The 27,979-nt window shown below is 33.6% G+C and overlaps 1 protein-coding gene across 1 annotated transcript in view; it reads left to right on the top strand.

The window, feature by feature from the left end:
* DGKB (diacylglycerol kinase beta) overlaps positions 1-27,979 on the top strand; it is a 925,979-nt gene that overhangs the window by 594,550 nt on the left and 303,450 nt on the right. Inside the window, exon 23 of the mRNA XM_082472689.1 lies at positions 15,673-15,737. Within this exon, the coding sequence (XP_082328815.1) occupies positions 15,673-15,737 (65 nt within the window). The remainder of the gene's footprint in view (positions 1-15,672; positions 15,738-27,979) is intronic.

Below are 27,979 nucleotides of genomic sequence, written 5' to 3' on the forward strand. Positions count from 1 at the left end.
ATGGAGCAATAACAAAATTACAAGTTAGGGGATTCTTTTCTCGGGAGGACAACTGGAGGAAGTCACTTCAGAGCTACTGTGGCCATCAAGATGTTTTAAAGGACCAGGCTCCTTATTTTTTCCCTTGCAGTTTTCAGCAGTGGCCTTTATCCTTAAGGTATCTGCTTATACCTCTTAGGAATTACATCCACTTTCCTGCAAGTAAATTGGTGGTGGTGGTGATGATGGTGGGTAGGTAGGAACTATATCTATATCACCATTCTTTGCTATAAAGAGGAGCCCTGAGGACTTAGGGTTTGTTTGTTTGCTTACTTGCTTACTTGTTTATTAGCTGGGTATATGGCTGGCCAGATGAAATAAGAGTTCTGTTGGTTAAAAAGAGGAGGGAAATAGATATTGGGAAGGCAACAAGCAGCATCTGCCACAGCCCAGTTTTACCCTGTTAGAACCAAAATCCCTTGGGTAGGTATACAGTTCTAGGAAAGGAATATTTTACAGAAAAAAGATGAAATCTATCTAAGGAACTTTCCTATGTGATGACAGATAGATAGGAAGGAGAAGGTGGAGGGACAGGAGTGGGAAAGAGGAAAAGAGAATGAAATGTAGTGCAATACTCTTCAATGAGTTTTTCCCCTAAGATAGACCAAATAAAAACATATGCTGTCACTTTCAAATACCTTATTGAAATCAACCAACTATTAGTATCATCATTTTTCAGATATAAAGAATATAATCTTATTTGGAAGTCATTCCTGTAATAAAGCTAGCATGATTTTGGAAGCAATTGGCCTTTAGAGACAGTGGACTACATGACTATAAACTATTTATATGTATGTGTGTGTGTGTTTGTGTTTGTATATGTATGTATATACGTATGTATGGCTACTCCAACTTGATGACTTATGATAGGTTATACAAACTGATGAACCCTTCAGTATTTTTTTTTATCATAGTATTTACCTTGTAGATTTAAATGGGATAAAGACTATATAATTGCACCTTGTACTTAATGCTTGGTGCATCACTGGGACTATTGGCATTTATTGACTTTATGAATGTTTTATAGAGAGCCTTACTTTTATACTTTTTCCATGAAAATCATCCTAGTTCTCTTTTTGGTTTTGTTAAACTACTTATCTCCCAGCATCAGTGCTGTCCTCCGGGGGACTCCCCCCACCTCCTGTTTCACATGCAGGCTTACTTCCACCCTCACCTCTGACAACTACTCTCTTCCCTACTTACAGACAGTAAATAAAAATCCTGTTGTTTTCTAAACTTCAGTTCCCCTCATCCTTCGTGTCCACCTCAGCGCCTTCTCCTGCCCATTTCACTCCATCTTCCTTCACCCCCATCTCACTCCAATTTTCTTGTTGCACTCATATCAGCTTGGTCATTCTCACGTTCAGTTTCATTACTGGTAATCATACACCAGGTGTCAAATTAGATTTATTTTGCAAATGCAAGAATTATTCCTTATTTGAGATATTATGGAAATGGTCCCTGTCTTGTGTCCTTATGCTGTAACATCATGTGCAGTATTCCAGGTTCGCATGTCCTGGAGTCCTGGCCTGCTTTCATTGACTCTGGTCCTATCCTACACCTTAACTGTGAAACAAGGGTTGACTTCTTTCTTGTCAGTCATGGGGAGGGTATCTTCCTATTATACTAACTCATATTCCCCTCTGTAGTCCCTTCTGACTCCATCTGAACCCTCTGAAAGGGAGTATCTAGGGTTTCCCTTTCCAGGACGGCTCTGTAACACTACAGTACCTCTTGAGAAGTTCAGGTTTACATCAGGTTTTAGGCACGTTGATTTTCTCTACTAGAGTAATTTAATCAGGGCATCACCAAAACTACGAAAGTTGATTTAAATATTCCTGTGCTACTTAGGTATCAACTTCTGTGTCTTTATTATATAAACTGCACACTCTTTCTTTAGTTTTCATCTTAGGCTCTATAGAAAGAGAGCTCCTGATCTAATGATTAACTGTTACTAAACTGTTATTAATTGGGCTTTCATGGATTTTTATTGAAGTATAGTTGATTTACAATGTTGTGTTAGTTTCGGGTGTACAGCAAAGTGATTCAGTTATATATATATTATATATAAAATATATATATATATACATATATATATATAATATATATATTCTTTTACAGATTCTTTTCCCTTATAGGTTATTACGAACTATTGTACTATACAGTAGGTCCTTGTTGGTTATCTATTTTATATATAGTAGTGTGTGTATGTTAATCCCAAACTCCTAATTTATCCCTGCCTCCTTTCCCCTTTGGTAACGATAAGTTTGTTTTCTCTGTCTGTGGGTCTATGTCTGTTTTGTATATAAGGTCATTTGCATCATTTTTTTAGATTCCATATGTAAGCAATATCGTATGATATTTGTCTTTCTCTGTCTGACTTACTTCACTCAGTAAGATAAACTCTGGGTCTATCCACGTTGCTACAGATGGCATTATTTAATTCTTTTTGATGGCTGAGTAATATTCCATTGTATAAATATACCATATCTTCTTTATTCATTCATCTGTCGATGGACATTTAGATGCTTTCATGTCTTGGGTATTGTAAATAGTGCTGCAGTGAACATTGGGGGTGCATGTATCTTTTCGAATTATGGTTTTTGTGGATTTTTCAAGATCTCCTTATATCATTTCCTGTTAGGAATCAAACTGAAATTATAAAAGCAATCATTTGGATTACACTTCAGTCACCATTATGTTATCTATACTGTTTACTAAATTTGAGATTTCTTGGCCTTCAAACTTAGGAATTTTTAATCGAAAGAAGCACTTTGAGAGAAATTTTGTTTTTTTTCTTTCAGTTAAAAACCAGTCAGGAATTGGCGAAGTAAAACAAAATTATATATAAGGGAACATTTTGACCATAGAAATCATACAGTTGTGATACTAGTAAGTGTATAGTAAGTTTATTATTCTTTCTACAAATTTGTTCACAGAATTTAAGGTTAATGTAAACTGTTCTAGAAGTTTTCTGGCACTGCTAATCCCATGTATTGTGTGTGACAAAGAGCAGGATCAGGACTTGTGATTTAAGTTCTCTTCTTGGCATGTCTCTCTAGGTTCCCTAGAGTCAGATCTTCTTTCCAGTAACCTGATCTAGTCTGTCTGGTTTCATGAGCTCTTCTGTATTAAATACATGTAAACAAGAGGAATTTTCAGTAAGATTGTTAAAATTTAGATGAAATCTTCTCATTTTACTACATAATTTTAGGTATGGGTGTTCTGTTTTGGAATTTAAACTCAGACTAATCATTTGTACTTTTTCTTTCACTCTTGTCAAAATCTATTACAATTTTAACAGATTTTTATTTATAGGAGATGAAAAATATAATACTTACATTCCAGTAATATTTATCAAAGATAATTTTAAATAGCTTTGGCTTTTTGGAATAAAATGGCAATCTAGGAAGTTGAGTATAATAAAATGCTTAGGAATAGTTATAATAATGAGCTGTAATTTCATGCACAGAATTCCTGAAATTCACTTATAGGAGAACACTGTAGACTCTTCTACCACCTTTTATCCTTATTGACCATATTCCAGACCTGTATTGGCTTTGTTTAATCTACTTTGCTCATCTAGGCTATGAGCAGTATTTAAGGTTAATTGTATATTTAAAATTCTAAGGTTCTATTTCTTCTCAAAATATGAAAATTGAGATTATGAAACAGAAGGAAACTGCTAGGGACAGGCATGTTTTTTGGAGCAAAGAGTGAAAGATAATAGTTTAACATGATAGAAGAGGAAAGGAATGAAAAATCCTAAGAAAACTAGGAAACACCACAACATAGCAGTCTGGAGTCATTCAGTGTAGAGTGAACAGCCCTTCACCCAAGGTCTGTGATATTTAATAGGGTGACCCTAGCCATTAGGAGTAGCTTAAAGGTGATGCTATATATCAATTTCAATGAGATAAAATATTAAATTAATCTATAAGTTAAATTTATATATTTCATAAAATACTTTTTATCCCAAATTAATAAAATTTAAAAGTCTAGTCTATAACATATGGTGGTAATATATTTATGTGGAATACATCATTCTTTGATAAAGCCAGAAAATTTGATAAAGCCAGGCATGTGACTTTTTAAAATAAGAAAGTTTAGTGTTTATTTTCAGGTACCATGTAATACTATTTTATTTAATCAACCCAAAATTTTATATATCATTTTGTAATTATATGTATATTATATACATACATATATAGACACAATTTATACTCTATAGTCCAATGGACATCTTAGTTGTCAATTATTTTTTATATATTTGGTGCTTATGCTTCTTAGACTTCTATGTTCTTCCACATAGTTTTCCATTCTGTTATAAGCATTGAATCTTTAGGACTAAGTCCTCCATTCTGGACTGCTTCTGTGTGCCTCTCTAGATTCTCTCTCTGCCTTTCTCCATCTTTCTTTCTGCTTGAGCAGTATCCTATATAGACATCACATTCCTTTTGCCCTCTTCCTTCTGATTCGCTTGGCCAGTTGCAAGCCCCAGGGAGAGATGGATGGGAGGAAAATACGGTTAGGGTATTTATATTCCTGCTTACCTCAATGAAAACTCACCTGCAACTGGATGTCTTTTTCTTTCAAGGCCATCTTCTCCAGGTAACTCTCTTCTTCTGGGTCTGGTAACTGCCTCCTCACATTTTCTGAAGGACTTAGGTGTGGTAACAGCTTCCATTTACTTATCCCAGTATTCTGCATGAGGCTGTTAGTTTTCCAAAGACTTTTTGGTAATCATTTAATGAGAATAAACTTTCCTTCATTTAGGATAAATGTACCTTGTCAGATTAGTGTGTATCATCTCCTTTTTGATGGAATGCTGATGATGCACTTTCTTTCAATGTAAAGCTGCCGTTTCCCCAAGGGTCTCTTCATAAATGGGAGACAGAGTGGAAAGACGCTGAAGTGGGAACGGGCCTCATCTCACTTATAATTCCAAGTCTCACCTCCCTCTGCAACAGGGTCACCTAGAGTGGCATGACTCTCTCCAACTTCATTAAATGATTGGGGAAAAAAAAGAAAACTAAACTAAAGAGTATTATAAAATTTGAATGCAATAATTTAAGCTAAATGCTAAATTTAACATTTGTCATCATCCAAGAGAAAGTAATTTAAAGAAATTTCTTAATTTTAAAAATTAAGTAATTCACGAGAAGCCAGCTCAAAGTGAAGACTTTTTGCAGAAGTCTCCCATTGAAAACTCTGCTTTTGAATCTGTGTCTACCACTTAGCAAATCCTGTATCCTACCCCAAGGACTGACTTTATTCTAAGACCTTTCTTCTTGCTCTCAGTCATGTATATCTCTAAGTCTGAGTTTTTAAATCTAGAAAAATGCCCTGGTTGTCCCAGGAATGTAATCCAAAGCTAACTGAGGTCCGCAATGGGTTCCATCTAAAGTACTCACAGCAGGATAAGTTGCAGATACACAACTTGATGCCTCTGAGTTCCTTTGGAATCACATACACATATGCACATGCACACACCTACATACTAAAAACCAGTTCCAAGACAGTAAATGCAATCTAATAGAGAAAAGTCCACCTGTTTCCATTGATACTCAAGTTCAGAAGAAACTTACCACCCCTCACATCTTTGAACCCCAGCTCCTTAAGTCATTGCAACTCAGGATGGTATGCATTTCCATTGATTGTTCTTCTGTTTCCTTCAGTACTTCTCATTTTCTTCTGTGGGACTTGCAGTGGTAGATTTTTTTTCCCCTTGATATTTGTAATTGTTGTTGTCGTGAATGGGATAATTTTCCCTTACTTTGTTTTAATGTAGTCAGTTCTACTAATTTTATATGCCATTCGTATATGTGGATAACTCTTTAAACTCTTAACTTATGTGGACTTCAAATAAGTCCTTTGGATTTTCTATATAGGGCATGATGTCATCTATAAATAATTACAGTTTTTCCCTTTCTTCGTAATACATACACCTTTTCTTATTTTTTCCTTGACCTATTGCATTTCTAAAGACCTCCAATACAATGTTAATAAATACTAATCAGGGTTTTCTAAGGTTGAATTCTTTCTTGTCCAAGCAAGAGATTCTGCTTTTCTAAGATTTTTCTGTTTGACTGTTTCATCCCACTGTATGTATTTGACATACAGAATTTGTTATGCCTATTTGAATCTTCTCATATGCCTTTTTGCTAAATTACAGGTTCCAAACATCATGTTAAATACAAAAAATAATGCAATTAGAATGGAGAGAATAAAAATAACTGGATTCAGACAAAATTAAAATATTGTAAGATAATGCTTTTCTCAAAAAACCTGTAGGAATAGGCGATGTATTAGTTTCCTATGCCTGCTGTAACAAATTACCACAGACTTGTGGCTTAAAACAACAGATGTTTATTCTCTCACAATTCAAGAGACTAGAAGTCCAAATTTAGTATCCTTGGGCAGAAATCAAGGTGTCAACAGCTTTGTGCTCCTTTTGGAGGCTGTAGGGGAGAATACATTCCTTGCCACTTGCAGCTTCTGGTAGCTGCCAGCATTCCTTGACTTGTGCTTGTATCACTCCAGTCTCTGCCTCATCCTCTTCTGTCTGTAAAATCTCCCTCTGTCTCTGTCTTACAAGAACACTTGTAAGGGCATTTAGGTCCCACCTGGATAATTCAGAATAATCTCCTCATTTCGTGATCCTTAGTTGAATCACATTTGCAAAAAGTTTACCATATAAGGTAACATTTCTAGGTTCCAAGGACTAGTGACAGATATATTTAGGGGTTACCATTCATCCCACTACAGGCTGCGCTCTGACCCCAAAAGATTCAGTTCTGTCCCACTTGCAAAATACTTTCACATCATCTGAGTATCTCCAGTGTCTCAATCTGTTATATCATCAACTCAGGTCAAAAGTCTTATCTGAATATCATCACCTCAGAGTCCCAAATCCTATCTTCTAAATCATCAAAATCAGTTATAGGTGAGACTCAGTGTTATACATTCCGAGGAAAAATTATTCATTGTGAACTTGTAAAACTAGAAAACAAGTTATCTGCTTTAAACAGTGATGAAACAAGCATAGTATAACAGTTAGACATTCCTACTCTAAAAGAAAGAAAGAGTAAGATAGAAAGGAGTCACCGGCACCAAGCAATATGAATACTTGACTTGATCACATCTGCAAGAACTTTACAAGGTTCCAAGGATTAGGTTTTGATACCTTTGGGGGCCACCATTCAGCCCACTGCAGATGACATCATGAAAAATATTAACTTACATATAAAGAGAAAACCTAAATAAATCATAGAAATTTTTAAAAATTGTCATAATGTTGCTTCCAAAAACCACCGGGCCAGCAATTCACAAATGATTCTTTAAAACCTTCAAAGAACAAATCCTATGCATTATTAACTATTCTGAACCATAAAAATGGAAACCTTCTGATTCCCTTTATTAAGCCAACACAATAAATATCAATATCTGACAAAATCTACCTATGAAACAATCCCATTTGTAGCTATTGGTGTAATTTTCTTAAATAATATATTAACAGAGAGGACATTATGTAATTCGGACATTCAGGTAAAGATTGTCAGGAGAGCAAAGATTGTTTATTGCAGATGGGAAATATATTATGGGACTCTAATCTCATATTTAAAATTTCAAAATCTAACAAACCTCGGAAAACCAATTTTTTCCCATTATTTATTTGGTGAGATATGTAACCAGAACTGACATGTTCTTTGTAGCGTTTATTTATCTTTCTTTAAGTCAGTATTCGTATGTACTAGTACAGAAATATGTGAATTTTACAGTGTGTTGTTCCCTCTGGGTTTGTTATTTAATGTGTCACATATGCACAGTATAGCCTTTTTAAAGTCCCCAAAGTTTTAAATAGCAAAGCACAGCTGTCTCTAGGTACTTCATCCAATGCACATAGGAATTTATTTAATTTACTATATCAATAAACCAAAAGAGAAAATCATGTGAATCTCAAAATGACATCTATATTTCTATAATAATAAGAGCTAACATTTATTTCCTTGCTTTATACATGCCAGATGCTGTTTTAGCTATCTTCCCGGTATTAGAACATCACGTCTTCATAATAAAGCAGGTACTATTAGTTTCACTCCTATTTTAAAGATAGGAAATTAGAAACATTGATAGCCTGAACAACTTTTCAAGGTCAAAGATCCAGTTAATTTTAGAGCCAGGTCTTGAACCCAGACATTTTAACTCCAGAGTCCAAGTTCTTAACCTCTCTGCTATGCACATTGTCAGTCAGTATGTGGTGGTCATTTTAATCATTTGTCCATTCATTCAGTCAATCACAATTTGAGTGCTTGGTCTTTCCTAGGCTAGTGAAATGATATGATATCTAGTTCTGTGATATGGAAATGAATAAAACATGTCATGTCCTCATAGAGCTTACATAACCTTACACAAAGCTTAAGAGGAGAAGATGATTAAAAAGCTGCAAAAGAAAAATACATAGCATGCCAGATTGTGTTAACATGCTGTATGTTAAGATGGTAATTGATATGGAAAAATATATCAAGAAAGGGAGATGAACTCTTAATAAAATATAACTGGATGAATCATTTCCAAGCCTGATAAAAACTTAATTTCTCAAAAGTAAAGACAGCATTTTGATTAATAATAATATACTGCATACAGTCTCATTAAATTAAATCTGCAAAAGTGTACCAGCATTTCCATTTGGTATTGTTCTGGATGTACTATATAAAGCAATTAGATAAGAAAAAAAGACTTAGAGATGGAAATGTTTGAATGGAGCCAGAGCATGTATCGTTATTTATAGATGATAGGACTGTATTCCCAGAAAAAAATGAATCAATTGAAAGGAACCATAAAATAACAGAATTATAAGGTTTAAAAGATTAATAATAATCAAAATGTTTTCTATATAAAACATAGCCAGTTAAAAAGATAAAATAAAAGAGGGGTATATTACAGTAAATACAAAAGTAAGATAAATATGTATGAAATTAACATAAATAAATACATTGGACTTAATATGAAGGAAACTTTGGCGCCCACTAAGAATCATATGAGAAAACATAGTAAGCAGGAAAATATATCTTTTAAAAGATAGGACCTGATACTATAAAATATCCCAGTTCTCCCAAAATTTATCTATCAAATCAGATCTAATTGCAGTACCAAAGGATTTTGCCTGGGTATTCATAGCAAGGTAATTTGAATAAAAATGATGTCAAATTTTACCAGAAAGTACAAATCTTCTATATAACCATAAAACTTTTTAAAAGAGTGAAATAAATGGGGAATGTGACTCTTGCCCATCCAGATATGAAAATTGATTACAAAACTACATTTAAAATAGTTTAGTATACTGGTTCAGAGTAACAGAGATGCAGAGATGGAAATTTATTATGTAATAAATTGTGTCTTTCAAACAAAGAGGGAAAGGTAAATTATTCAAAAACTCCTATTAATATACATAATATGTATTATTTTGGCAAAAATTAGGCAAGATTTCTACTTTTATGCCAAAATAATACAAAATGATTCAAATATTACACTGTAAAATATGAAGTCATAAAGGCCAAAACATACAAAAAGTAGTAATATTCCTAATTCTGGAGAAAAGAAAGATGTTTCTAAGCATGACTCAAAACTCAGAAAGAAAATGTTGATATATCTGAAATATAAACATTTTAAACTCTACAAGGCAAAGCAAAGTCAAAAAACAAACTTGTAAAATATTTGCAATGCATGACTTTGTCTACACTAGTAAAAAGCATAAAATGCCTGGGTTCTAGAGGCAGTTTCCTGTATTGAACTGTTAATTCCACAACCTCTTCCTGTATGGTCTAGAATGATTCTAAGATCCATAATCCTCAGATTTCTCATTCATAACACATATGTAACAATAGACAGCTCATAAAATTTTGTATGAGGTTAAATGAAATACTACATGTAAAGCTTTTAAAACAGTGCTTTAACAGTAGTAAATATTTAATTATTATTCATTGTTATCATTATGGTTATTAATATAAATAAATGTTTCCTTAAGGTACACAGACAAAATGGATAATGTACTTGAATAGGTAGTCCACATAAGAATAAATATGAACAAAAGCATATGAAAAGATAGTCAATTTCAATCAACAAAAATGAAAATTTATTTAAACAATTGTGACATACCTTTTAGCCCATCAAATTCAGAAACTGATAAACTTAATGATAACCAGTCATCTTACACACTACTAGTGGGAATATGTTAACTTTTTGGAGAATAATTTTTCACTCTATAATGAAATGTAATATTTACATACACTTTTAGCCGGGAATTCCACTTGAGTATTTGTTGTAAAGAAATATTCACAGAGCTGCATAAAGGTTGTATAGAATTTGGTATCACAGTATTAAACAACATCAAATTTGGTAGCAAAATATTAAACCCAAACCACTACCGGTAGGAAAATAGCTACATAAATAATGGCACATCCATTAAAGGGAGGAGGTTGCTGACATTAAAAACTTCAGGAAAATACCTGTTTACTGATATAACAAGATGTCTGAGCTTTATTTATAAGTGAAAAAACCCCCAGTTTCAGCACAGTTTGTATAATATAAACCTATTTTTGTAAATATACATATGTGCTTATATATTTTCATACATGTATACTTTATATATAGACAGTTTTCAAAATGATGCATGAGAAAGGATCTTGGTTATTATCTCTAGGAATTAAAATTGGGGAAATGTGAGACTCGCTTTTCATTTCATATACTTTTATATATATTGAATTTTTTTAACATTACTTTTATTTAAAGTATAGTTTAACCAAAGAAAAAGATCATAATCAGTTTGAGAGCTCAGAGTTCTTCAAGGGAGACCCTAAGCGCATATTCTCTGAATATCTTTTGGAGGAATTTAATAGAAAAAAAAATTCTTTGAAACCCTTGAGGTTGTGCGTGGGGTGAGTGTGGGGTTGAATGCACAAATGGATTTCCAGAGACTGCTCATTGCTATTTTGGAATTGTTGGACAGCATAACTGAGAAAATATACTAAAAGCTGTGAGGATGAATCAATTGGGATGGAGCTGGGAACATTTATTAAGTCTGTACCAGAACTTTCGAATCGTATAGTTTCATCAGAATTGGCAGACCTCTCTGCCGAAGCAGATGGTGCTGGCTCATAAGGGTTAAGGTTCCAAGAAAGGATACCACTGCATATTTATTAGGATGGTAAAATTTAAAAGACTGTCAAGAGTTGGAGTAGATGTGGAGTGTTGGTAAAGATGTGGAGTAACTGGAACCCTCATACTTTACTAGTAGGAATGCAAATGGTACAAGTACTTTGAAAAATAATGTGGCAGTTTCTTATGAAGTTCAATATACACATACCATATAACTCAGCGGTCTCCTTCCTAAGTGTTTACCCAAAAGACATAATCACACATGTCTACAAAAAGAATTGTGCTGAAAAGTTCATAGCAGCTTTATACATAAAAGCCAAATGTCAGCAACTAATGAATAAACAGATTGTGGTATACTTATTTAATAGAATACTACTTAGCAATAAAAAGGGACAAACCACTGACACTGGAACAAATGGCTGAATCTCAAAAGCATTATAGTAAGTGAAAGAAGCCAGACATAAGAGAATACTTCTAAATTCCATTTATAGGAAATATTAGAAAAGGCAAACTATAATGACAGCAGATCAATGATTTTTAAGGGTGGAGGAGTGTTTGTGTGTGTATATATATATATACACACACATGCATGCATATACACATACGTGTGTGTGTGTGTGTGTCTGTGTGTATATAAATGCAAAGGGCCTTAGGGAACTTTTGGGGGTGATGGAAATTTTCTGTATCATGATTATGAAAGTTGTTATTGATACCTCTGTCAAACATTTAATTGTACACTTAAAATTGCTTTATTGTATGTAAATAATACCTCAAAAATTCAGTTGGAAATCTTTAAAAATATTCAACAAATAAAACACCACAAACTTCAGCTTTTGAAGCTCTTTAGCAAATTGCAATTATTAAAGGAAAAAAAGCTCACACACAGGAAGACATTGTGGTTTATCCATCCAAAAGTAAGGAGGAACTGAACTATTTCAAGAAATCAATGAAAATTCATTCATCTAGCATACAAGGTTTAATTTTAAATTCCATAATTGCATTTTGGAATAATTCTTGATAATACTTATTTGTAATTAGCTAGATTTATATTCTATCCTAAAATGGAATGAATTGAGAAGATATTTAATTTGGTATAATAATAATGCAGTTTCCAGAAATACAGATTATTTGGCAAGATTTGTAAAAATATTTGTCAGAGAAAGTTTCTTTAAATGGATTAAAAAATATAGTACCTATGACATATTTAGGCAAATATATTTTACATTTCAAGAAAAAGATTAGTATTGATAATGTCCTCCTCTTAGTAGAAATCTCTGTATATAGGTATCTCAGCACTTTTATTTTCTCAATTTAAAATGTTATGATCCACAGAAAATAATAAAGTTTTTCAAATTAATAACTTAAAATGCAACTTTGGGGATTTAGGGTAAGTTTATGATAAGCCCTCACAGGAAAAGAAAAAAATCAGTCTTTAGAAAAATACCAGTGCAGAGTATTAAAGGCAGATGTGGCTAAGAGGCTGATTCTCTGATACATGTATACTTGTGTGTGTGTGTGTGTGTGTGTGTGTGTATACACACACACATATGTACATATTTGCATATATATAAATTAACATACAAATTACTACACAGACTACTTTGAAAATGAACATAATGGGATTTATTTTTTTTTGCTTTAATAAAGATGGATATGTTTTAGTTCTTCGATCTGATTTTATTTTTTAAATTAAAATGAAAGTATAAATTCAGGAAATAATAAAACCAAATTGAGAGTCAGTAAATACATCTTTCAAATTTATGCAATTCAGCTATTTTTTAGCACCCTCTTTTTACTTTAAATAACATTCTAGTATGGATATAGAATATATGAACACCCCAGCTATAACAGAACACTACTGCAATTGCTATACAGAATAATCTCAGAAAATCTCACTACAATACTATAAAGGGGTATCAGTATCCTCTTTTAAAGATAAGGAAGCTGTGACTCATGGTAAATAAGCAATTTGCTCACAATCACAAGTCTTGGAAGTGAAAGTCTGTCCGAATTCAAAGTTTATCCGTTCTAGGATATGAAAGTGATGCCAGTTTAATTTCTGTTTCCTACAAACCGCAATGCATAGAGACCGAAAGGGCAAAGTTTATGTAAAAAACCAACATTACTTTAGCTTTTTCTTATTGGTCTCTTTTTAGAGACCCGTTAGTGCCCCTGAAATATGGCTGCTGGATAAGTTTGCAGGGTTTGGCAGTTCTCTTTCAAGCCTCTTGGGGTTATGCCAAAAGGACAGGGTCCCATGGGAATTTGGTCTGAATTTTCATCCAAATGAACACCTGCTGTCATTGTTCCTTATCCATTCTGTAGTCAGCAAGGCCAGCTCTCTCTTTGTGGTGGGACCCATTCAACACAAGGAAAAGGCATACCAGTGTTCCTCACTAGTTTTTATTTTTCCCCTCTCTTTCCTACGTGATTCTTTGCCAGAGTATCTTGGAGATAGAGGAGCTAAGGTTAAGTTTATCTTTGGCTATTTGGTGTTCTGTATTTCTAGGAATTTAGGCAATTATAGTCCAGTCTACATAAATGGTCTTCTTTTGATACTCTCTCTTTCCTCCTTCCTCCTCTCTTTTCCTTTCTCCCTCTCTCTGTACTATTTGTGTTGCTTTGGAAAGGAAGAGATCTGTTATTGCAAAAGTGTATGCTTATAAAGCAAATTATCCGACACAATCTACTTTTAAAAGTTTCAGTGCTATAACTTACAGAAACAAATAATTCAAGCAGAGGTAAATTCAATGATAGTCTCCCTGTGGATAACTAATATTGATCATTCATTCTTAGTACTTGATTCATATTTCTTTACTTTTGTTCAACTGGTCTGTTGGATGTATGCATTTAATTATAAGGTATTCCAGATTGATTTTGAACCAGATTAGGGATAAAGTCAAAATAAGTGATTTTTAAAATTAATGATAATGCCACATAATATACCATACTCAGATTTTTTCTATAATTTCATACCACAGTAAGACAACTGCACATTCTCAAAAAAGTATATTTATGACTTATTAGTGAGAATTTTTTAAAAAGGAAGAAACTCTGTGACTGGGTTTGAGAGCTCTTGAACCAATAAAGGTGAACACCTTGATATTCTTACTTAGCAAACCAGGAAATTGACCACACATATATAACAGAGTTATATCTTAGGATATCAAACCGTAGAATTTTTAAATAACTTTTTTATTTTACAAGTGTTGTTTCAGTACGCACCTATCTATACCTTTGTGTCCTTTACACGTGGATTAATTCAATTACTCAACAATTTTTAGAGGATAAAATTGTACAGAAAACACTAGAGTTCTATCACAGCTCTATCTTGCAGGGAAAAGCAGCTCCCGGTCTGCCATCTGCGGCGGGCATTGGTCCCTCTCTTGTTGTGCCTCATGCTTTGTTATGCATGAGTAAGCACATTAGCCTTTTCATTTCATTCATTAGACTTTTAATCCTTGATTAGTGTTTTCAGGATTCTCTCAAATACACAACTTCTTTACTTCCTTTGTGTTTGGTTTTTCTTTTTCTTTTATCTCTACTATGAAACGAAATTAACCGTTAATCGCTAAAATAGCCCCATTTCCTTTGAGATTACTGGTAAATATATTAGTTTCTCATTGGAGTGATTAATCATGTGTAGATGAAGAATGGGAATTATCTCCTTGCTTGGAATAACAGGGCCAACTATTAAAAGTCAGCAAGAACAGTCTGTACTTGAAAAGCTTGAATCAAAGTATTCTACCAATCTCACATGTTGTGTGATTCTGTATCATAGAAACTCTGAATGAATTTCCTAAAAGGGAGAAACATCCATTAGGGTGCAGAACTGGTGCATTTGAGGTCTCAGAGTTCAGTTACACTTGTCCCCAATTCTCCAAAAATAAATTTTTCCCTTTGTTGTTTTTCTCCATTAAGCAAGATATGTCAGAAACTGGCTTGTGGAATGAACAGTTAATAATTACACATCCAGTACACTCTTAGCCAACTTTGAAGCCACGTATTATACTTACCTTTACTAGATATGCACCCTCAAATTATATTTTTACCCATAATTAATCTCAAAGGACTAGGAGCTTCTCCACCTGATCATTTCTCCACTTAAGCCATTCTTCTAGTTTTTGTGTAACAGTATTTTCAACTACTTTTTGACATTTATGTTCATATGAACTATCTTAAACATACTTTAAGCATGAGGCCAAAACCAGTTATTAAAGGAGATATATAAATTAAATACAAATCAATTCCTAGAAGTAAATATGAAAAATAACCAATGGTGACTAAATCACACTTGCACGGAATTTATGTGGATTACACATTTCTGCCTAATTGTAGAATATCTTTGCAATGACATTGTTTAGGAAAAGTTGATTTAAAATATTATTCTTCAATTTTTTCCTCTTTTAATCGTTATTTCCACAAGATAATAGGATCATAAACTGTCTTGTTTTTTGTTTCTGTTTCTCTTCTTAGGATGCTTCCATTGCACACAGATTCCACATCATGAGAGAAAAACACCCAGAAAAATTCAATAGTAGGTAAGATAACATATTATAATTATGGTTGCTGTTGAACTATGTCATAAAAAGGATCACTATATGGTATAAAGCATTTTACATATAATGACTGAATAAGGCTTGGTGTATGTGTAAGTATTAAGACAAAAGTGTAAACGAATTTGATTTTTCTTGTTAGGTTTTAGTGAGGTTATAATGCGGAATACAGTGTGGTCATATCTAAGCCCATTCTTATGTGATGAGAAGAAAGATTTCAAGTGTAAGGTGAAAATAGTACCTTATTAAGATATACTGGAAGTCTTTACATGGCTAAATATGTGAGGAGTGATCATCCTAAATCCCAAGGAAAAACATGAGGCTCTGATTGGATCATGCTGAGTAACTGTACATTACGTAGGTATCATACAAGACCTCTAATCTTTGTACTGTCAGTCCTATATTGGCCTCAGCTAAATGGAAAATAAACCAGAGAAATATCAATGCTGACAAAAACTACTTTTAATGACTTTTTCTTCACAGTGAAAAAGCCTTGAAAAACCAAAATATGCAGAAATTATTTCCTCTAAAATGTAGATGTTGACTTTTTTCTGATATTCAGGGAAGTAGAGAAAGCTTTGGCTTTGTTATCTTCCCCATTTCTAGAAGGAAATGGCTCTCTCCACCCCACTACCCAGGAAAAATTGGGCAGAAGCAGTGAATCATCTTTTGCTTCAGTTATACCCATTTGTACTCTGTTCATTTCACAGAGGTACAAAATCATAATCAGCATTTATATAGTTATTTAAGTGCTTTATATATTAACGTTCAAAGTCAAAGGCCCTGTGGTCTCTGTATTTGGCTAGATTGACGTTGTACCATAAATGTTACAGAACACATAAGACAACTGCTCCTGGAAATTCTTATGTTTATTTCAGTTTTGTCATACACTAGTAGATTGACATAGTTTTCTTCCATGTATTTTCATAATAAATAAATGCTGTTAAAATGTATTTTTAAATCTGTTTTAGATTTTTCTTAACTATAGACTTTAGTGTACTACTTTATACAAGAATCATCATATTAAATAGTTTCATGGTTAGTGAGACCCTATCTGATTTTTCATTATATTGATCTATTTAAATGTTTTAGCAAGACATATGAAAACTTATTTGTAAAATGTGCCTTAGGTATTGCCTTAATGATAAATCATGATGCTATGGTTTGCTCTTTCTTTCATAGTTCAGACATCTCTGATTTTTGTTTTAAGGAAAATGGAAAAAGTGTATAATGAATATGTGTATGTGCACATAATATCTTTAGAAGGATTCACAAAAATCTTTTAACTTTGGTTTCTTCTGGAAAAGAGAACCAAGTGGTTGGGATGGATACTGAATTTTTATTGTACTGTTTGAATTTTATGCCATGTATATTACAAAATTAAGTCAAAAGTAATTTCATTAAAATTTTGCACCTGTTTTCTTTATATCTAGAATAGACACTTTCGTTTTACAAGACTTAATTTTATTTCATGAAATCTATGAAAAAAATTGACGTAACAATGAAAGTATATTCACTTTGTAGTATATTTCAGCACTTGATGACCCACCCACCTTGAATGTTCTGGAAATGAACATATTTATTAATGCACATAAAGCCATATTACAGAATCAGGTATCCTATGCTTAACCCACTGCCATTCTGTGTAGCATTCATGTGTTGATATTCATATATTAAAATAGGTTTCTAGCAAAAAAAAAATGCTGCATGCAGTGTGCCCCACCAGGAGTTTTACAGTTTAAAAGCCCATTAAAGGAATTAAGAAATGCTTAAGGGGGAAAATTTTTGTCCCAAACTTATTCAGCAGAGGGAAGAGAGAAGAGAGAAGGAGGGAGGGGAGAAAACCAGAGAAACAGAGAGAAAGAGAGACATGGGGGAGGGGGAAGGGAGAAAGGAGAATTAAAAATATAGAGTAGTGTATCAGTATGTTTAGGTGATGCTCAAATTTGACAGCCTATATTTAAGAATGCCAATACTTATGATCCTCCGTCAAGTATAAAAGGTAATCAGTTCTGTTCTCCAGAATAATTTTAATTCTTTTTAATAAGACTTCTGTTATTTACATATATCTATTTAAGTTTTTATTATCATTTGCACTACTAATTTATGACATTGCTCACTGCCCAACATGTGGTTAGATGCCATTTACTACAATGTGTTTATATACCCCGATGAATTTATAAGATGTAAAATTACATCTTAGTGAAACCTACTTGTAAATTTAAGTCACAAGTAGATCTTGCTTATATAGTTTAAAGGGGATATTTCATTTGGAACAGTAATAACATAGAAAACACCTTCTAGATTGTTACAGGTCACATGTTTCTGTTGTGAGTTCAAAGAATGCCAGGTATATCAGTAGATGCTCAGTGAATTATTGCCAACTGTTTTTTAAGATAACAATCAGCCCTAAAATTATATACATCACCAAGTTAATTATCCATATACATTTCAGTCTGTACTTTTGTAGGTTGTCTTCACTCAGAGCTACAAGCATTTAGGTAATTCTCTGAACTGCAATACAACATATTCAGATTATGAAAATGTTATAATAAATTTCTATGAGGAAGACATGCCAGATATTGTGCACAAGCAGTTTCATACTTACAAGGACAGATTTCCAGATTTCAACATTGAGACAGGTTCAGCTATAGCACTTTCATATTTTCAGGAATTTGCAAATGGAGTTTTTTAAGTACTCCGAATAATGGTGTTTCAGATCAGATCTCTTGTCACAATAAATCACACGCCATTAATATTATCCTCTAGCATGCTCACCTTGAAATTCATTTATATTTTAAAGAACATGATGTTTCTAACATTATCTTAAGGAAATTAATTACCAAAATATATAGTTCTGCTCTCTATGCTTATGACAGAAATTGAAAGAACTGGGAAAGATAATGATTTTTCCGGTGGTGCTTAAGAGAGTGCTAGTTGAGAGGTTTATATCATATTCTTTTCCAAATTTCTACGTAAATCTAAGTTAACTGTTAAAAGGAAATATGCTATTCAACTTTCTAAACTTTAAGATAGTCTTCAAACTGAATTTAAATAAATATTTCTGTTGTTTTAAGCTGGAAAAAAATAATTCTTAAAGTATCTATGCTAGTATTATTTAAAACCATTTATTATATAATATTGGTGTTTAAAATATTTATATAACTTGACTATTACTATTTACCATCATACTGATGCTCATAATTCAAATATATTACACCTTTCCGGGTTTTATTTAGTAAAAGCATTTTAAGTTCTTGCTTTTTTTAAAAAAAGATATTAACAATTGTACATAAACACACTGTAATATCTATCTATTAACATGATAATTATGAAGGGTTATAATAATTTTGGAGAAAATGCAAAATGGTTGAATTCCATGTGTAAATCTGTGTAACATTGACAAGGACTTACAGGTAATATGCAAAATGGAACTAACTATAGAAAAAGTATCAGTGGTTTACAAAGATTTCTTAATATTGTAGTCATAGCTTGTTTTTAAAGAACCAGTTCAAATTCTTAATACACAACATTTAATACACCTGCTAGCAAACACTGAGGGCTAGCAATACTGCACAAAGATACTATTTCATTGTCACATTGATCACTTAAAATATCTGGTCTCTAACTCCCTGAATGAAACAAAGATCGTTTTCTTAGCCCCCTGTTCAAGAGGTATGTGCCTTATTTCTGTACTACTTTCTGCTTTTTTGTGAAGACATCTACAACTAGAAAACTGAAATGGATATGTAAATTTAAATAAGGCAGTTTAACTCAGAATCTAGGTAGTGATAGAAGATATGACAGAGGGCCTTGCCTTCTAAATGTGTGAGAAGAAACAAAACTGAAAAATCGGTGTTCCAGACTGTTAATTTGATGTTACTATATTAATAAAACCTAATTTTGAAAAGATTCTGTGCTCTGCACATTACTCAAGAAATTAATAGTCTACATGAATTTAGAAAATTTGCCTGTGCCTTTAAGATCACACTCATTCTGTGGAATGATTCTTGATTTTTTTTTTTCTGACAATCGGCTTTAAGAGATTATGGAATGAGACTCTCTTTGGGACGTTAGTATCTACACAGTGCAGGGAATATAATGAGCACTCAATAGATACTTGCTAAATGTATTCATTAAATTATTTATTAGTAAGTGGTATATCTGTTTTCGAAATATCTTACTACTTTTATAGTTTGTGCTTTTTATAGTGCCAAAAAAGATAATAGAAAGAGAGTTGAAATATGCCTAGAATGAGTCTTGATTCTAAATAACTATTCTTTTAGGTACTAAAAGTTTTTTTGATATTCTTGTATTTAATATCCAAGGACCCCAGCCAGCAGTGTTAACAAACAAAAACTTTACAATATAAATCCCTGAGCTCTGTGAATGCCTTGCTAATGAATGCTTACTTACAGATTTGTTTTAGCACTTGTATTATCAACTTTATAGGTTAGCAATAATTCTTAACAATTATGAATTATTTATTAGTCAAAACAGGTCGCAATATATTCTTAGAATTCAACAAAATAAATGTTCAAAGCTTCACAAGCAGTGTTGAAATTCTGTGTGGTGTTTGATTTTAGGCATTTGACCTCACTTTTGCATCCATCAGTCAAGACAACTTCATTATTGTATAGTGAAGCATTTTTTTCTATTTAAAAATGTAAATTATGCTTCATTGTAAACTTCCACATTTGTAAATGGTACTATCTTTTATAAACCAACTAGGGAAATGGCACTGTTGATATTAAGAGTTTAAACATCTGTCATTTTTAGTATTTGGAATAAAATCTATATTCATTAGAATTGTTTCACATTGTACAGGGACCTTTTGGACAAAATTATATACTCATGAGACTCCCATGAGCTAAAGCATTTTTTATTTCTTTATTTTCTGTGTACCTACCCAACTTTGGTCTATTTTTAAAAATGAAACTTACTCATTTTTCATTATCACTTAGCATGACTACTCAATTATATCTTTTAAATAACGTTTCTTGAATTTTTTTGTGTAAGCATTATTAAGTCAGCTTTTCCAGATGACGAAACTATTGTCATCATATAAGCCATATAGTGTGTAGATAGATGGGTAGATAATATATAGATTTATACATGTGTGTACATACATATATTTGTGATGCATAGATTTATTTATTTGTGTATGTGTATGCTACATATATTTTCTGTGAGTTTCAGCTTTTCATATTATATTTATGTAAGCTTTTCATAATAGTTTCATTTGTAATGAAACTATATGGAGAGAATAGCATAGTTAGTAAATTATTTTAAAGGTCTTATATTAGAACTATATTGTAGCAAGAATACATATAATTATGAAAAGCTTACATAAATATAATATGAAAAGCTGAGACTCATTTAAATATGTCTGATCTGAGCAGATGAAAATATGGTTAAGTGAGTTAGAGCTGTGCGCACATTGATGCAAGGGATTCAATTCACCTGAATCTTTCTGCATTATTTCCTGGTGTCATTAAACCATAATGCTCACTTTTAAGTCCGAGCTGTTCAAAATCATGTTTGTAAGATAACTCTTTGGAATAGAGTGCGTGAGAACTGGAGGATAAATTAGGAAGAGATTCAGTAACTTTTCTTCCTTCTTTGCCTCTCACTCCGTCTTTTCTTCATTCTCTCCAAATTTCTTATTCCTGCTCTCTTGTTTTCTTTCCTTTATTTTTGACACTGCAGGGGAGTAACAAAAGGATCAATGAAGGTCCTGAAATTTGGATAAAACATTGCTATCTGCTATTGATTTGGTTGATTATTCTGCAGACATTTAATAAGGAGTTCTTTTTATGTGATGGGCATCCAGCTAGACACTGTATTTTTTGACTCTCTAAGGCAAATAAGGAAAATGAATTTGGGGTTACATAGAAACCTTAGATGGTTATAGGTTCTGCAGAAGAATGTAAACTGGAAGAAAAGTCTACATTGTAACTGTACAGATGGATATTTTCTGGAACTCCTAAGTTAAGGTGAGCATTGAGCTCTAAAGGGTATATGTTGAAGTAAGGGTTGCTTATATATTCTCTGATTTAGCCGAAGAAGAAACATTTATTTCTAGTTTTTGTTTGCAAGATACTTACATTTTATTAGTATCATCTCCAGGCAAATATTCTAAATTTTTTCTTCCTTGATTTTGCCTTTGTATTGCCAGGATTTGTGTTTTTGCTTTACATGAATTTGCAAGTGTTTTATGCAAAAATTTTATACACATACACAAACACATACACACTCACTTCCTAGGATACCAAATTAAGAAACAAGATTTGTGAAGTAACAGCAGTTAATTCAGAAATGTCCGAAAAATCACAACTGAATAATCCAAGATCTAGAGTGTTTTCTTATAGGGAAGAGTACTAAACAGAAGGCAGTTTAAGAAAAAAATTTCTGCTCATTATTATAGGTCCTATGCCTACATGGAAACTTACAGGAAATAATTATCAAATTAAAAGTAAATTATTTCTTGTTTATTATAAGGTGACAGCAAATATATATATAATATATAAATTTATACATATTATAGATATATAATTTCAAGTAGTCCTTAATGAATTATCACTTTTAAGGGAAAAGCCAAAGATAAACTTAGCCAGCAGTTAAAGCTGCTGTTTCTAAGAAGCCTATCCTCAATTTACCAAGTGTTTTTGTGTTGAAAACACTGAAGCTTCTGTTTCCTTTGTGTTCAGGCCTACTCCCTGGCTTAGCATTAGTCTCTCTAACTGTAACAAGAGCCAGGTGTGCTCTGGGGGCTGAGGGGATCCACTAAAGTAATTAGACAGTGGACAGCTGACTTTGGGGAATGAGCCTGTAACACTGACCAGTGTGAACAACAGGAATGTTTTTTCCTTTGATGTTCATAGATAATCTAGAGGCTAGCATTTGTAATTTGTTAGAGTTCAATTGTTACATTCTTTAGTATAACGTTAGTTCCATATAAGTTAGTTAATTTGATATGAAGTTTAAATGCCTAATTTATAGTCTCTAGATGCTTTACCATTTAGTCCATCAATAATGTAAGTATTTTGGGTTCTTCTAGAATAAAATCTATTGATTCTTGTTAGAAATTATCCCTGGCATGGAACCTTGAGGACCCTTGTTATACCACTTCTATATAGGATATATTAAGTATAAAGTAAGTCTATCTTGAACTCTTTCCAAAGAGGTTAATCACCTCATTATAAGGTAATTTTACCTGGAAAGTCATCCTCTGGCATGGCTAATTGGAACTAATTAGGTGCCCTCCATCGCTTCTTGCTCCACCTAAGCCTTAGTTACTCATGCTTTTCCTTTTAGAATACATGTTCTTATAAGGATATGTTCAGCATTATTTTCTGACTGAATATAATGATTCTAAAATATTAACCTTGAATGGTAGGTTTACTTTTTAAAAACAGGCTTCCTCACATACATTTTTCTTTGAAGAGAAAGATAATATTCTTGAATATGCAGCATTTTGAAGTTTGTATTTTCTGCTTTGTATTTCTACATGAGCAGTGTTTTCACAAAGTAGGCAATCTTATTTAAGCCACCCTCATGATTCTATGTAGTAGCCCTAAAATATGAAGAAAATATTTCCTTAATGGGTAAATTTCTGAGGAGACTTAGAAAGTAGAAATACAAAATCTTGATTTATTATGAATTTTTAATTTTAATATCTTAAAAATCTCTTCCTCCCCACCTCAGCTTCTAGCAAGAAAAATAGCAGACATGCTATAACTTTATTGTATTTTTAAAGATTTTATTTGACACACACTTATAAGGGGCCAAAAATATGCTAATTGCCAAGGTATTCCCTTTATTATTGCTCCATAACAAGCTTTTTGCCGCCATATAATGAGTTCAGTTTCTTCCCCTCCCCCATAACATTGTCCCTGTGTTGTTCACGCCCTCGCTAGCAGTATGCTAAGGCTTGTCAGCATCCTCCTATCTCTTCCAGGTTCTTCTCACCCTTCAGTTCCAAAGCAAATGTCACATGTTTTCTGTTTTTGTTGTGGCGGCCATTCACTTCCACATATCAAAATCTCTTTTGCTTACTATTGCTAAATAATAAACTACTTGAGGGCTTGGTGATGTAAGACGATCATTTTATTACATGCATAGCTTCTGTGGGTCAGCAGTTCAAACAGGGTGAAGCAAGGATGGCTTGTCTTTGCTTCATCATGTCTGGGCCTTCAACTGGGAAGACTCACTGGTTGGAAGTGATCTGATAGCTAGTGGATGGAATCTTGGTTACTCTCATGTCTGGTGGCTGATGCTGGACTAAAAAGTCCAAGAATCTACCTTCTGCAATCTGGAGACCCAGGAAAGCAGTGGTGTAATTCAGTCTGAGTCCAAAGGCCTAAGAAGCAGGGGAGCAAATGGTGTTCTTCTCAGTTGGAAGGTCAGAGAAGATGATTGAGATGTCCCAGTTCAGTCAGTGAGGCAGGGGGAAAGGGGGCAGATTCCTCCTTCATCTGCCTTTTATTCTAGTCAGACCCTTCACAGCACGGGTGATGCCTACCCACACTGGGGAGGGTAATTTACTGAGTCCAACAATTCAAATGCTAATCTCATCCAGAAACACTCTCACGAACACACCTAGAAATAAGGTTTAATTTGAGCACCCTGTGGCCAAATGGTCACGTAAAATCAACTATCACAAGTCCCTACAAAATGGCTTCTCCTTGTGGCCTAGGCATTTTCAAAGTGTGGTGGCCTAGGATAGCCAGACTTCTGACATGGCAGCTCAGGCCTCCAAAAGTTAGTATCCTGAGAGAACAGGGAAAAAAGCTCTATGGCATTTTCTTCACTTAGCTTTGGAAGTCACAGAGTTTCATATTCACTGTACTTTTTATTGATTGAAGTGGTCAAAAGCTCCCTCAGATTCAAAGGGAGGGGACATAGATATCACTTTTCAATCAGAGGACTGTTAAAACATGTTCTGTAACGTTCACAGAGGGGATTCAATGATGAATAATACTAGGTTCCTGTTTCAAAGGAGCTTAGAGTTTAATGGCAATAATATTGCAACATACAATTATAATAAAGGCTACTATTTATTTAGGAATAACACTTCCACATCATTAAATCATTTTTATCATATGATGTCTTCTTTAATCCTCAAAGTAAGTCTACTCTGTAACAATTGCTATTTTCATTTTATGGAGGTGAATACTGTCCACATAATACTTCATAGTAGGGAAACCAGAAGCTCATGCTCTTAATACATATGCCCAGTCAGGAGTAAACTGTGCCTCTACAATGTCTCCTTGTTTCTCCATGTCCTGCCCTTGTTCCTATGGCACTTACTTTCTTTTGGTTCTTGACTTAAAGCTTCTGTTGGAATTCCCAATTGTCTTCTTCATTTTCTGGGTCCCTCTGCATCTGGTAGCATTTAAGTAATCTTAATGCTGGTTGCATTTCACTAACACCGGCTACTGCTAAACACTGATGCTGACCTTGAGACCTGTCCTGTGCACCCATATCCTCACCGTGCTAGGCCTGATCATAGGGTGCCTATAATTTGCTAAGGATTGGTGAGGGTGGCAAATGGAATGCTAGATTTTATGTATAATCATCTTTAGATAGATGATATAAATGACATAGAAACTGATTCATCTCTATAGACAGAACTGAAATGATCTGGTTTGGAAAACAGGCTACTGTAACTTAAAGGACAACTTAAATTTTAAAAACAACTTCTTATTTTGGGGCAATTACTGGCACTTTATCCCCAACTGTATTGGGTTAATGACTTTCATCTCAGACCTTCTGAAGAAGGAACAACTACTTCAGTGATCCTAGGCATAGAATCTTTCCAGAAACTGAACAACTCTCCTCCACATCAGTGCTAATCCTGTTTTGTCAGATGTTCCACCAGCATGACTCTGTCATGTAAATTGTGGCCATTGGTGCCCATTTTGTCTTATCATCTGGGGTAAAAATATACATTATATTTTATATAAATACAAATGTATACATATGTTTATATATTACTTATATTTTATCTAAATAAACATTGTTATAATAAATCATATATAGATAATAAAAATAAATAAAAATTAAAAATAAATATATATTTGTCAAAAATAAGCATATAATAAATTTTTAAGTTTATGTAGATCTGTATATAATAATTATAAGATATAAATAGGTAAATATATAGTATACTTACATACAAGTTTTTGTCCTTTTATATTTTTATTTAACAGGTTTAAGATACTGTCCAGAAGTCTTCATTTTTGATAAATAAATCTAGAAATTGTGAAAGACATGGTCTAAGAGCTACTCTTTAAGGAACACAACTTTAGATTACTCCTTAGAAACTTCTATAGCTCGACTGTTCAAAATAAATTAGCTTGATCACAGCAATAAGGTACCAAGCAGAATTTATCCAGCTTCTGTGTATAAACACCATCGTATGTGGTATTTGCTGTTTGAAAGTTTGGACCTCAGCTGTATGGATACCTGCTATATCCAGAGTAGGCACTGGATCAGAACTTGGCAATATGTTTTGACTGACTTACTGACAGATGAAACCAGTTTGATTTTCTCATTCCTATTCTTTGTCCACCTAACCACTGACAACTCCTGCCTGGTTTAAATTCCCTTGGGTTTATGGTCCCTGGAAGTAGCTTTGGAGCTGAAATAATTAAAATTTAAATAATAATACCTTGTTTATTCAGAATATTTCTTTGGAAATGGTACTTAAGCTGTCCAAACCCGTAAGATCTAAAGGAGAGCTATATGGAAAAGATCGACCTCAGGGTTCCTGAGGCCACCTTGTGCATTCATTCATGGTCTTCTCCCAGTTGATGGCTCAGTTCTGTCCTTAGGCCAGCTTGTGTGAACATCCAAACGTCTGTTTCCAACTCATGAAAATCCCGTGGATAATGTCTCATATAAAGTCTTAATATTTGTGGTGTATGCGAACAGCTAGGAGTGGCACTCGTTATATATCATATGAAGCAGTGAGCCGTATTTCACCATGCACTTAGAACTAATAAGCAGGGAATCTTAATGAAAAGCCATACGTGGATCTCCTTGACTCAATTCTTTTCTCCCCCAGACAGACATATATGTGTGCTAGTTAGAGCTCTGGAGCCTGTCTTCCTGGCTTCAGATCTTGGCTCTTCCCGTTCAAAGATCAGTTGTGTGACTTCTGAAAGACTGCTCATCATTCTGTGCCCCAAATTTCTAATCACGTAACGAGGATTGATACTAATAGTACTGGTTGTGGGGGGTTGTTTCTAGGTAAGAAACAGTGGATGAAGAGCACTTTGAAAGTGACTAGTGAATACCAAGTTCCTGATAAGTATGAGCAGTTATGATTCATGACCTTTTCACTCACTGCCTATAACTCCCACAGGACACGTCAGCGCTCTCTCTCACACTTTCTTCACCTCGCCTCTCTGATTGTTCTTAGAGAGTCTGAATTTACCTTCAAGGCCTTTCTTGCAGACTCCTATTCCTGGTGAATGGCAAAGAATATGGCCTCTAATAAAGCCAGACCTGGACCCCTGCAACACGTATGCTCGGCACCTCTTAGTGTCTGTGTTCAGTTACCTGAACTTCAGGCCAAGTTTGATCCAAAGATAAATAAAACTGTTAGGTCCTAATTTCATTTTTCTTTTATTTTCTGATCTTTGCCCTGCTTCATATGTTAACTTAGTCCTCAGATGGACTTAGGTTATAGTAGTCAAATATCTCCAAGATTTACATCTACAAACCCACACTGTCTAGAGAGAAAGAGAGAAAGGAAGTTTTGATTGTCACTCTTATTGGCTCTGCATCTGTTGTTACATGCCTGCCGCTGGACCGGTCACTTTCACCAGAGGATGGAAATCACTTCCCTTAGAACCATGTAGATCTCTAGATGGAAACAGAGTGATTGGGGATTGGGAAATAGATGCTGCTGTGTTCACTGTACATACTAATAAGCAATTATAATCATCAGTTACTAAACTTGGATCCTTATGTTACAGCATTTTTACTTTCTTTTTGACTTTTTCTAAACCTGTTCTTTTGTACATAAATCTTAATACTACCTTACAGAGTCTGGTCTGAAAGTGTCATTCACTAGAAAATACCTGATGCTGTTCTTACATGTTTATCATTTCAACCACTGTTGCCAATAAGCTAAACTTACTTCCTCGTCTGCTGACTTCCATTGGCGAAAGCTTAGCTCTTTATTTACCCAGTTGACTCCCTTCCCCATAACTCAT

The sequence above is a fragment of the Balaenoptera physalus genome, assembly GCF_965194825.1.
Source record: "Balaenoptera physalus genome assembly, chromosome: 8".
Lineage (NCBI taxonomy): Eukaryota > Metazoa > Chordata > Mammalia > Artiodactyla > Balaenopteridae > Balaenoptera > Balaenoptera physalus.